Source organism: Solanum verrucosum, unplaced genomic scaffold (genome assembly GCF_900185275.1).
Source record: "Solanum verrucosum unplaced genomic scaffold, falcon-dt-bn FXZP01000118.1, whole genome shotgun sequence".
In the NCBI taxonomy this organism is placed as follows: domain Eukaryota; kingdom Viridiplantae; phylum Streptophyta; class Magnoliopsida; order Solanales; family Solanaceae; genus Solanum; species Solanum verrucosum.
This window is the reverse complement of record NW_026020568.1, coordinates 2,156,129-2,169,625: the sequence shown is the minus strand read 5'-3', so window position 1 is coordinate 2,169,625 and position 13,497 is coordinate 2,156,129. Positions and strand designations below refer to the sequence as shown.

Below are 13,497 nucleotides of genomic sequence, written 5' to 3'. Positions count from 1 at the left end.
GTACCTGTTGAGTAGTCATACATTTTTTTACCATGCGCCTTCAAAGTAATGCCTGAAAGAAGGATGATTTGTGGTTAGTTCATGTAGACAGTGAAACCAAGGGTAAGCGCATTCAAAGTGTATAAAATCTATAAATAAAACTTCGAAAATCATTTGTATTAATTGTTATCAATTTGTTTCACTTGTATTCATTTTTTGTTCATGCGCTGTAGTATATCAATTGTTACTAACTTGTATTGCTTATATTTATTCGCTCTTTTGTATCAATTATTACGAGCTTGTATCACTTTTTATCAAGGATTTAATTTTGGAGAATTTTTGAATAAAATGATGGTGAAATCCATTTTTGTTGAGCAGTGGTGGTTGTTGGTTTAAGGAGATACGGAAGTGACGATTTTTTTTATTCTCTCTCTATTTCCATTATTTGGAATACAAAATTAACGTTGGCAAAAATTAATAATTTAAATAGTGAAATTAAAGAAGGTTTTAAAGAACTTGGCTTCCAAATTGATTAAAAACACAAAGCAAGGAAAAGGGGCTGCGTGGAAATGAAAAAAAGAGAAGAGGTAGAAGAAAAGCACCAGCCCCTAATGCCCGCGATTCAGATTTAGTTGGGACTTCAACGGATTTCGAATACGATGAAAAAACATTTCTTTTTAAAAAATTGTTATGAAATTCAAATATTACTATATTCAACAATTTTTAAAAATTATCACAATAAAATAAATAAATTAGAAGGCTGAAATTTGCTCATCAACTAAATAATTAGTACTTATCTCTTATTTAATTTAAAAATGAAATGCATCATTTGTTAAATCCAAACGGGTCGCTAATAATCCGATCCATCCCTTTGTTGAAAAAATTACAGAAATCCCACATTTTAGTTTACTTATTACCATTATCCCCTATAAGTTTTATAAATATTCAAAATCCCTCATTTTTGCGCATCAGATTAGTGTATTATGTATAAAATGTACATCAAATTAGTGTATCATGTATAAAATGTAATGTACCTTACTTAACAATTAATGTATTTCGCGCATCAGATTAATGTATCAACGCTTATATTATTATATCTGTTTGAGGAATTTCTGTAATTATAAACTTTAATGGATAAATTGTAATTTTAGTATGTGATTTGAAATTTGCCTTTGTTTTAACCCAAACCGGCACCCAGACTAACGGTCAATTTTTCAGATTACAAAACTGCAAGATCATCATCGCCATGGCTAGACCTTTGTCAACAATCTTCAAATCGACGAAGCCCCATATTCTGAAACCACCAAAACTCTCAAATTTTGAATCGGTGAAACCCATTAATCTCAAAGTTCCCTCTTCTTCAAATCCAATAGCATCTTCTTCAAGTTGCAGCAAATCGAAAAAAACAAGAAAATCGGATGCAAATTCACAGCAATCATCTGGAAATGATTCGGAATTACTAACAACCCCAGCTTCAAATTCAAAGAAATTTAGTAATTCTAAGAAAAAGAGGTCTTTGTGGTGTGTATACCTTATTCTCTCGACAAATCCACCTACAAAGACCTATGTTGGTGTCACTACCAATTTCTCTCGCCGGTGTGTAACTTCTTTCTCTTGTTTATTCTAAGGGGAAAAAAAGAGCAGACTTTTGATTTTATCAAACATGTTAAGTGGTCAGTGACGTAGCCAGGTTTTTCGGTGATTCAAAATCTGAAAAAATAGACACACCAAGTAGCCGAAGGGGATTCGACATCTATTATATATACCTATTCAGATGAACTCTGAACCCCCTAATTGTAAGGTGGCTCCGCCACTGAGAGTGGTATGCTTTTATGGACTTGTGCAATACTCGAGTTAGCTTTTGAGTTTGAGGTAGACCATTTTTTCCATATCTTTACATGTTATCGGTGTCAGTTCCATACCTTTGGGTTCCAGGTCTATGCTCCAGTTGGGTCTAGGCATGAAGTGGGGTCGGGGTATGGAATGCTTATATGGACATGAGCTAGTTTTTCGGGTTGAGTTAGGTCAGAATGCCTAGTTTTTCTGTTAATGATTTTTACCAATGTGTTAATCATGTCTAGCTTATATGTTGTTGGTTACTTATCCCTATTAGCTTGTGTTAGAGGATACTTTTATGGAGAAAGTAGGCTAAGAATTTCAGAAATGGGGAAAAAAGGGTAAACCTTTGATAAGATCTCTGAGATGGAGTTATCCTACTGATCTCCTAGAAGCTGAATAGTTGTGCTCTATCTTGGCTTCTCCATTGTGAAGGTGTAACTTATTTTATTTTACTATTGTCCTATTCTTTTTGGTGGTTTGTAGCTTCTTTCTTTATTCACTTTTTCTAGTTTTATATTCTTTGGGGAACTCCTTCATCCGAAAACAACAAGAATGTAGTTTGGTGGTTCTTCCCTTAAATAATTAGTACCGAGGGATAAAACACACCATGATAGAAATGTTTTGATCTTCCATAGATTGTGCTTTCTGAACTTCATTTTAAATCTTCTTTGTTTTTTCTAGAAGCTTTCATTTAATATTTCTATGAAGAATTGGATTGGTTGCAGTCAATGCCTTAAAATGAACGAGTACGTTCTACTATGGCAAATGACAATCTTTATTCCACTGGTTGTTTTATATTCACCCAATTGTCGCACACATTTTAGGAGATTAGTGATTTTTTTAGGACTTGTGAAAAAGACTAAGTCATGATGGTAAATTGGTTGTTGGCCTTCCATTGAGCATGTAGTGACTCATCGACCATTATTCTCTATACTAGGATGTGCTAGTAAACTGTAGCGAAATCACTGGAAATGAGAGAGTTGTTGGGAGTGTCAGTCGTTCTGTCAGCATGCTCAAAGAGTGGAATTACCCCCCCCCCCCTCCACACACACACACACATAAATCTAAGCTGCTGATTTCTAATTGGTGATCTGTCTTTTATAGACTAAAAGAACATAATGGTGAATTAAAAGGGGGTGCAAAGGCATCTCGCTCAGGAAGACCTTGGATTTGTGCATGCCTTATTCGGGGATTTAAGGGCAGAAGTGAAGGTACTTTCTTTATACAACTATTATATATGATGTGCTTCTTTCTTTCATCAGAAATACTAAATTGCCTCCAAGTCTATAACTCCTGTTATGCTAGCGCACATTTAAGTTTTGATTATACATACTTTTGCTGTTTAGATGTTTCCTTTTTGGTTTCCCTGATATTCATTCGGTTGCCTAAAATCATGATTCAACTTTTAAGCTAACCCCATCAGAGATCAGTTGCAATTTTATGGCTTTGTGCATTCTCCTGGAGCATGTACACACTTGAAAGATGGTAGCGTAGATGCTGTTAATGTTTCATTTTGTACTTGAACCAGCAAGCCATTTTACTCTTAAGTTTCTTTAGTACTGATTCTATAGTTTCTATGAGTACAAAGTTCATATGTTGTTAGATATGTATTTCGGTTCTGATGAGTAAATATGCAGACTATACCAAGACTGAATCAAGGTCTGACAAGAATAGATTGTAATCTGCTAAGTACCTGGTGACTATTAACTGGAGTAACACAGCCAACCACTTCTGCTCTCTTGATTCTTTGACCAAGCTCATTCTCCTAACAGCAATTCAAGAGATATGTCTAAATTGCTAGTTAAGATAGAAGTAAGGCTTGACATGATAATGCACTATAAAGAGAGTGTAATTGATGTGTCTGTTTTCTTCAAAGTTTGTATTCTTGTTGTTACCAAGGTTGAGTTAGGAGTTAACAGTGTGAGTATTATCTAGAGACGGATCATAACAGGATAGCCATAGCTTTTCCCTGTATCTGGCCCAAAATGTTTGTAGGCATAGAACCATACAGTTCTCAATGTTGTTGGCAAATTCCCAGTACAATTGGTTATGTTTTTAAGGGGCTCAACAGTTCGTAAGGTTGTTTTGCATTTGCAGTATCTTCTGTTTTTGATCAACAAACAGCCTTTATTTTCTTTTTCCTTTTTTTAATGGCGACCACTCAATTTTTCCATTTTAGCTATTGCATCTTTTAGACTCTCTTCGCTTCCTTGTTTTCATAAGAAATAGAAGCATATCACAAGTTACCCACTAGTAGGTGCACAAGGTAACTTGTGATTGCCTAGATCTACTGCCAAACACTTGGGTTTTGTCTATTCGCTGAAACTTCATCTAGGTAGCTGAATTTGTAGATAAAAGCAGTGTCTGTTTGTTGTTATGGCATAGTACTGGTGTACTTGCAGAAAAAATCTACACAAGCGAAGCTCTTAACTGTTCCTGGAACATTCCTCAAATTGATCATCTCGCTCTACCTTATGCTTAGGTTGAACGCAATTCGGACATAATACTGAAAATATGTTTTTAACTGGTAGTAATCAAAACTGACTATCTGGCTTACAATTTGCGGAACAGTTCTGATAAGTTGTCGTGCAAACTATTTCTGAAACACAATTTTAAAGGTAAGTTGAGACTCTGAATCCATTGTAGCTCTCCAGGATAGATGTATTCCTGCTGCTTGTTGACTCTTAATGTCCCAAGCCATTATTTTAATTGTCTGGATTTCAAGTGTGAAATCATCATTTCTAATTAGCAAAACCTTGTTTGATGTGCTTTTACCAATGCCTGTCATTGCTGAATTCCCTGATCAAACCAAAAAAGAATCTGTGCCTATAATAATATAATGGTACTGGAAAGGATCACAAGTGAGACCTGCCTATTACATTACTAAGACAACGTACCTCATCGTCCCAAACCTTACTTTTCTCTATATTATCAACAGGATTAGCTAGAAGTGATTGTCTAGTATGTTACTACTCTGCTTATGAGTATATATGGAACTAGAGCATACCATCTTCAGCGACAAAATGTGGGAATAATTGATTTACAGGACGACATAGGATCAGACTATCCATTGTTAATCTGAGTGAGATTAGATTTATCAGTAAAACTTTAGAACATCTCAGCAGTAATGTGATAATCTTTAAAATAAAAACATCACGCCATGGTGCGTCTTAGGTTCTAGGCGGCATATTTCAATAGGCCCGAGAAGCTTGTGTTTTTTTTTCCTTGAGGAAGTTTGGATTGTTGCAGGAAGGGTGGTATCATAGTAAGCAAATTAAAGCACCATCGACTTGTTCAGATTAAACATCTTCAATTCATTCTTGTGTCCTTGACCTTTTAGTCAATGTTGAATAAACTTCTCTCTTCCTAAAGCAGTTAAATTTCATTTGCTTTCACCTGGAGCTTAGAGTTTGAGCAAGTTGTCTAATTACTTTGCGACTTTGTGGTTGAGCTTGTAGCTTGTGCATTTGAATCAAAATGGAAACAAATTTCGAGAAAGCTTCCCCGTAAAAGGAAGAGTACTACTGAGGAGCAGGAGCCAGAAGACAATGGATCCCTTGCATTATTGCAGCATAGACATGCAGCTCTGGATCGCGTTCAAAGTTTGATTGATTGCAGTGACTTAAATATTGATTGGCGTTCTAATTTTTTCTGATTTAATATATTGATTCTTCTCTACAGAAAAATGTAGCCACAGTTATATATATTTTCACTTGCAACAGTGACTTGTACAAATATATTTATTATAACCGGTCAATATGTTCATAAGATACACCAGTTGCGAAAAGCTAACGTAACTTGGGAATAATTTAACATTTACTGTCAATCTTGAGCAACTTTTAACATTTTCTGTCAAGTAAAATGAAGATTGTATCCAAATTATATGTACATGCATAACTTGTAACAAGGTAAGATTTGTCAATTTGATAATATTTTTGAACAATTTAACAAGAGTAGATCAAATGTTATGTTCCATCTAACATAACTTGTTAAAACATAAATTTTCATTCTTCTCAACATGTAACGTTGGGTTTAATTTTACAAAAATTACTTTAAATGGTGATAAAACTTTAAAAACATTACATATTGATATTTTTGTTTGTGCATATCACCCCTAGAGTAGGGTGATTTACAAGAATATGTTGTAGGTAAAATAGTTTTGAACTTTTACCTATTTACTTGGGGACAAAACTTCAAAATCAATAAGTTTGTCTTAGGCCTTGATGATTTTCCCATGGACAACGGCGTGAAAAGTTCAAACCACTCATTTTAGAGTTATTAAGTGCAATTTCTTACCTAGAGTACGTCATAAAAGCGTGTGAATATAAGCAACCACTTTTTAGCACATGTAATTGAAAAACAATAACTTTATAAAATATCAAATATTACAGGTGAAACTCCGTAACAATATCATATTTTAAAAATATATCCAGTGGCTATTTATAAAAAGATGATTAGAAGTGGTTAGTGGATGCAAACAGGCTTATGGGTAGGAATCGGGTCGGATCATTTCTCAACCTCATCGTGGAATTGAGAAATAAAATAGGGGTCAGATTATTAGGGCTTTGAACAATTAGTGTGATTGATTGATAGAGAGAGCAGTAGAAGAAAATTGGTGTGTTGATCAAAGAGATTTAAGCATGTCGTTGATGAAGGGAGAGCCATTGGTGAGGAAGATTGCGCTGATAGCTAAATACGCAGTGTTTCCGGGAGCTATGGCTGCTGCGGTGATCTATTCTCCTCCGACTTATGCTTCTTATTATAAGCCCCAATCTTCTTCTTCAAAATAATCTGGGGATACCCTTTTGTTTTCCTCATGGGTACGTGCCCTTTTCTCTTATTTTGGCCACTTCTAGGGTTTGAAATTTGTATGCGATTTCATTGCTGAATTCATGCTATCTCTAGATTTCAGTTGACCTAATTTATGTTTTGGGTATCTGATGTCTACCACATGCATATCCTTGGAACTTCAAACTGATTCTTGTCTCTGGGTTTTTAATGGACTATTTGATCATTTTGATATGATACGTAATTAATATCTCGATATAGCTCCAATAAGACCATATCGACTTGAAAAGCTGAAAAGGAGTTAAATTGGGACGGAGGGAGGGTTGTTTGCCTTGTTTGTGATCTCTGCTATGTTTTGGGTTTTGGATGCCATGTTGTGAATATTTCTGTTCCTAAATTTATCATGGGGTATAAAATGCGGATGTTACATGTTCTTTTTTATTCTTGTGGTTACTCTTCTATGGTTCCTCAGTGTGTCGTGCCACTTTTAGGTGGGGATGTAACTTGAGTTACCTTGAATTACATTTGTTTTTTAATTGTAAATGGAAAAAAGTAAATATTATTGCTAGTTATAAAACCTGGAGTTTTGATTGGGTTTCCTGGTTATCTGGAAGGAACTGTGTTGTTCATGTGGTGACACTACAACAGTGTGAATGCTGTTTAGATTACTAAAGACTAGTGGTAAGAGCACAGCTAACTATGTGTGGATTAGGCGCACGTCACAGGTTTAAATTCTTCTGCTTACGAAAACTTGTTATTTAAGTGGTGAACATAGATGAGCATGCACGTTAACTTCCGAGTTTTGAGTTGTACACCACTGGCCAGGGATTTCTCGGCTACAAAAAAAATGAGATTATCAAGGACTCTAAAGTATAGGCAATATGTGCAGTATCGCGTTGTGTGATCTTTATAATAGTTAGTTGCTATCTTTGTATGGTGGAGTATATTCTCATTACTTGCTTATTTTGAAAATGAAAGCACGGGGAATAAATATGTTTATGGAGGAATTGAAGGTTGTGTTTGTCTACATTTTTAACTGTTTGGCTTAACTTTCTGGTTAACCCTTGTATACTAGTGGAAAGAGTGGAACAAGAGTATTTGCATTTGAAATCAGGTAAATTGGGTCACAGATGGAATAGTCCTCGGTGTCATTATGAGTTGTAATGTATTTGCTTTTTCTTTAAACGAAAGGTGTTTAGTGAGTACTGAGTAGCATGAGCTGCAAGCATATATGAATATTATAGAATGTTGTGACCAACTTTTTCACTTCATTCTGTCTGTATTTTCTAAAATGTGCTTTTGTATCTTCTTATTATCTTGGTAACACCCTTATCCATGACAAAAAGTAGGTGGGGTGAAAGTGCTATATAAACAGTTACCCTCCTGCATAAAAGTCGACACTGGGATGGCCATTACAAGAATGTATTCTGTAAACTCAATTAAAAACTGGGTTTGCAGCTTTGTGGCCACATGGTGCGGAAGAGCTAACATTTGTTTGTTCTACTTCTACCTTTTCCATTTCTTACTTTGCATCCCAGAACACCTGTTACTTCCTCTTCTGTTTAACTATTTAACGATGTTCTTACTGAGCTTAGGCGTTAATTGTTTTGAAGCTCGTGATTTTGCAACTTTCGACAATCAACTAATAATGTTGTTTCTACATAAAGGTCTTATTACTAATTTCAAGAGGTTAAATATGAAGTTCTTTTAGTTATGCTAAGAGACTTGAATGACCTTTATGGCTAAGTGAGAGATCAAGAGACATCTATTAAGGAACCCCAAATTTTCTAAAAGAGAAATTATCCAGCATTGAGAACTGGATCTAGTAGAGCAGAATGGGTATAGAGGAGTCTAATGGCTGACCAAAACTAGTTTGAAATTGAGGAATAATTTTTTTGATATATATATTTATTACTCGTAAAACGGTCTTACCCCCTTATGGAAGAAGTATAGAATAACCCATAGCTACAAGAATATTTTTCTCTATTGCTGTTAGCCAATCATTTATACAAGTCAGAATTGATATTTGCTTCAAAAGATATTGAAAAATTAGTAAGATGAAGTAATCTCATGAAGGAATGCTTAGTTCCTCTAAGAGAGATCTTCTAGTTCCAGTTCACTGCCTGGTTAATGACATTCCATGTCACACCCCTTCTTTCTTCTGGCTTCCTACTAATTTTTCATACTAAATGTCATAGCTTATTGACACCTCCAATGAAAATCATCAGATTCCAAGACTTCTTGTCTTGTTTGGATGTATTAACTGATCTCCAACATTTTTCCGCCACCGTGCAACGTTAAGACTGGCTTGTGTAAAATGACTTCTTTAGACACCATATTTGTTGTTCGTTTCGGACTTTTCGCTTTCAAATACAATCTCTTAAACACTTCGCGCGACAGCTGATTGACCCCAGGCTCTTGGAAAGAGCAGCCAATGTTGCTTTTTGAGTGGTCTACTGTTAGCACCCGCGGTGATTCCGAATCCCACTAGCTCAATCTATCACAGAATCTACCACTTTGTATAATTCTTTCCAATTTCACATCTCCTGCCATCTGTCTGATGTATTTGTCTTCCGGATCCTTCTGTTTGCCTTCTCCACCTCATAGACCAATTACATTCTTCAGGCTTGTTCCTCCGTGTCAGATCTTTCCTGCTGTTTCCCTAGTATTGGTTTACTGATTACCTTCAGTATTCCTTGTTCCATTTCACATCCCTCCATCAGAATCACTGTTTTTCAAACTCACCAAATGGAATTTTCAATTGTCATTTGCTTCCGGTTGAAAATTTATTTCTAAGTTCCAACTGCTCCATTTTCTCAATGAATGATATTGGTAGTCATGGGAATAATTGATGTGCTCATGCTTTTTGATACTTGGGATTCTTTTGCTTGTCTCGGATTTTCGGTTGAATATCAGTTTAACAGTACATTGCAAAGTTTTTCCAAGTATTAGCTATAAGCCTTTACATTAGTTTACTGTTGTTCTGATATTTCCTTGTCATCCCATGTTTAATAACTTGCATTGGGAACACTGGAGAAGCAAAGTACAAGGTTTGAGCTTGTACTTTGATGAAATGAGCTGATTATCTATTTTGGAAATGAGAACAACCCCATTACTTAACATCCAAAAAAGGAAGTGACAACTTTTCTATTTGTATCTGACTTGATTTGTACTATTCTTTTTCATGGTCTTGTTTAGGTTGATCTCAAAGGTATCGAGTATGGCTTGTAAATTAACTTCTCTGTGAGACTTGTTAGCCCAGTATGACACAGTTTACATGTTTACTAAAACACCAATCTAGTTGCACAAATGAACTACTATAAATCAAGAAAGTGATACTCTATTTCAGTTGGGTTTCTTCTTTTCTAAGTACCACGGCTCCTCTCATTTTGTCTCGGCTATATTTTATTTTTGAAGGTGTCGTAACTAACATGATATCATTCTTTGATTGCAGGGTTCTTTTTGACTTGCCGAATGCTTCTGGTTGCAGTAGTTTACTGAAATGCTCTATTTGTAATAGACGTGGTATGTAGTAATAATGCAATGGCAGTTTGTTTCTGTACTCAAACTATCGACTTTTGAAAATCGGAATAGACTCAGCTCCTTTCTATTTTATATACTTTGTTATCATGTGAAACTTTCTTCCATCATATATGTATCCAAGTTCCTTTCAAAGCGTGAAGGACAAGAAAAATTAAAGAGTAACTAATTCATAAATAAATTTCAAGGTTTTTGTGTATTTGTTTATTGAATTTTTAGTTGTACTGTCGAGCAAAGCTCAAACCTGAACTGGTCCACACGTTAGAAGGAAGACTTAAATTCCCCACCTAAACTTGACATGTTTCTGGTTATTTTTTCTCTATGAAAATCATTTCATAAAGTAATACATACTACACTTTTTTCTTCATTTATAAGCAAGCACTAGCTAGATACCCTCTTCATATTTTCTAATTTCCAGTTTTTGATTATATTATACATATACTAAAGACTTGGTCAGAGTTTCAAATGAAGCTTCGATGTCCCCTTTTTTCTAAGCCCAAAAACTACTTTTTTGACTCAAACCACTTTTGACAGCAAATAATCCATAGAGTTCCAAAAGGAAAGAGTAAAAAGTTTACACTATCATATCATATGGTCTATCATGACAAATTGCCTTTAGCTACTACCACTTTTTAGCAAAGGAGGAAATAAATTTACTATGCTAAATAAGTTCACCCCTAACTCTTCCATTATTTTTGAGTTACTTTTTCTCAAATAAAAAACAAAAAAAATCATTTTCAATCTTGAAAATGAACTCTCCAAAACTGAACAAACTCTTTGTTAAATGAAAGCTACATTTCAGAGTCCTTATATTAATTGATCCCACCTCCTTTGAAGGACCACAATAATAATGGGACATCATTTAGGTATTTTGGAAGCCATCTCTCTGGCATTCATATCCAATATTTGATCTTATTTGGAAAAACAATAATACCACTTACAGATATCCTACAATTTACGATAGTAACATGAGGTCCTCAAATTATTTACTCTCATATCCATCCGTTCACTTTTACTTGTCAACAATTACACTTTTGAGGGAAAAAAATGGAAGTGCATAGTTTATCATAATATTCATATTAATTAGTGAATAGTCTTAATGGATTTCGGGAATGAGTAGGTAATGTTAAGGGTAAAACATAAAGACTTTTTTTTTTTCATAATATGTTAAGGTGGACAAGTAAAAATGAACGGAGATGATATACACGTGGATTTTCCTGACTGGCTTGAAATGGACTTGCCATAAACTTTTCTGTGCATTATTCCATAGGTTATTGCAGATTGTCACCTTCTACAAAATTCTTGGAATTCACCATTTTTAATTTATACTTGGGCTGTCTTTCTTATTTTAAACCATATTACTCCCCACTCCCCTTTTACTAGTTTAATATTTGTCTCTCCTTAAGAAATTATTTATGAACTGCCTGTTTTACTAAGTTGCTCATATTAATTATTAACCATGCACTCAAAATTAAAATTTAGCTAGTAGTACTACAGTAGCTAATTTGAAATAAATAAATAAATCTAAGTGGACAAGTAAAAGGTAAATGTTACTTTGGGTAATTAGTAAAAGAGGAAAAGAGGGAGTACCTCATATAGTGACTTTCGTAAAAGGTCTTAGTTGAGTGACTTTTTGTGAAAAGAATTATTAGTTGAGTGACCATCTAAGATATTAACTTCATAGCTTGGTTATTATGGGAATGATTTCTCATATGATCACTCAACTAATAGTGTTATCATCTCAGAAAGTTTTTTACTGAATCGTAATTTTATCACGATTGGGATGGATGTGAAGTGTATTGAGGTTAAGGTATAAAACCAAACTCGAAATATTAGAAGATGCAGTCACTTTTCTTCGGAAGAAAAAAAAGATATTATTGAGATAATAATTATTAATTGAGCGATCACAGAGAAAAAATGGAAGACCTAAAAGATGTTTGCATCAATATAACTTTCCAAAATTCTGTTTCATTTAAAAAAGTAACATTAACTTTCTCCTTTCATTTGTCAGTATTCATAACTAGCAACTCTGAATTATAAATACACAAAAAAAATGTGGTCAATTGTGAAATAAAGCATCCATATTCCCCCTTTTTAAAGTCCAATAACCACTTTCTTGATTCACTTTTTGAATTCATTGAGTTCCTAAAGAAAAAATTGTTTACAAGAATAACCATATGGTTTGGTCTATCACCACTAGTTGCATACCACTTTATAGCTAATTTCACGCTTCAAATTGCGGGCAAATAATATTTTTTTTTTTGTTAGAAACATTATTTTGGTCAACTTAGGATCCCAATGTAATCCTACCCTAGCTAAGGAATAGAATTAATTTCTTATTAGGGAAAACTATACAAATTGAACTCATTAGGCAAAATATTTATTCAAATTGGATTCAACTCAATATATTTATCTTGATTAGATTTACGGTTCAAACTATATATTCGATTGTCCCTTTGTTCTATTCACTGAATCATTGCTTCTTCATCCTTGATACCATCAGAGTATATATATACTCTGATGATATCTAAATATGTTATCTACATACTCTGATGGTATCAAGTAGTAATTGAGTAGTCTTTTCAATGAAACACTACTTCTTCCTCCGACCTCCTTGATGTCATCAGAGTATATAGTTAAAACCAAGGGGTATGAAAATAAGGGGTCACCATTTGTAAATAGTTTTATTTTTGGGATACAAGTGTTTTTTTCCCATTTTATTATTACATAGGAGTAGGGGAAACAAAGGGAAAAGATAATTACAAGATGAGAAATCAAACCTTCAGCAATAAAATAGAAGTTTAAATAGCCAATCAACTGAACTATTAAGATATCCTGAATTAATTTTCTAACTTTGGTGTAGACACTTAATAGTTCATCTGAATTGAACCAGGGGAAATGATCATAAAATCAATTAAATGCGTTAATTTTTGGTGATGCTATCACACCAACTTTCAAATTTTGTCAACCTACGAAAAATGGTTGGGAAAAAGAAACTATCTTTTAGTAAATTTAATTACCTATTTGGTTATATTCTGCTCCCCATTATAAAAGTGAAGGACATTATACATGATTAAATTGTTTGGTCAATTAACTAACCCACGTGGTACTTATAATACTTCCTCCGTCCCTAATTACTTATCCACTTTGAATTGACACACATATTAAGAAAATAATTAATGACATAGTGAGTTTACCATTTTACCCCTATTAATTATGAAGTAGATGGAAAATTCTACATTTTTCAAAGTAATTAGTCGTTTTAATTAAGGGTATAATAGGTAAAAAAAATTGTCCTTTCTTGATTTGTCAAAATGGATAAGTAATTAGGGACAACTATAAAAGAAAAAA

The 13,497-nt window shown here is 34.0% G+C and overlaps 1 protein-coding gene and 1 long non-coding RNA gene across 2 annotated transcripts; both read left to right on the top strand.

The window, feature by feature from the left end:
* The first annotated feature begins 1,222 nt into the window (after positions 1–1,222).
* Positions 1,223–5,488, top strand: LOC125810509 (uncharacterized). Its single transcript, XM_049489983.1, has 3 exons — positions 1,223–1,575; positions 2,923–3,029; positions 5,277–5,488. Exons 1-3 carry the CDS (start codon positions 1,226–1,228, stop codon positions 5,471–5,473), a joined length of 654 nt encoding a protein of 217 aa, XP_049345940.1. The 5' UTR covers positions 1,223–1,225; the 3' UTR covers positions 5,474–5,488.
* An 814-nt stretch (positions 5,489–6,302) lies between these two features.
* LOC125810514 (uncharacterized) lies at positions 6,303–10,204 on the top strand. Its single transcript, XR_007441873.1, has 2 exons — positions 6,303–6,638; positions 10,061–10,204. It is a non-coding gene; the product is annotated as an uncharacterized LOC125810514 (long non-coding RNA).
* Positions 10,205–13,497: the final 3,293 nt, after the last annotated feature.

Excerpts from the sequence above, each read along its gene's own strand:
- LOC125810509 (XM_049489983.1), top strand. The coding sequence starts at position 1,226 with ATGGCTAGACCTTTGTCAACAATCTTCAAATCGACGAAGCCCCATATT. Across the intron at positions 1,576-2,922 it reads ACTACCAATTTCTCTCGCCG|ACTAAAAGAACATAATGGTG; the intron begins GTGTGTAACTTC and ends TGTCTTTTATAG. Across the intron at positions 3,030-5,276 it reads ATTTAAGGGCAGAAGTGAAG|CTTGTGCATTTGAATCAAAA; the intron begins GTACTTTCTTTA and ends TTGAGCTTGTAG.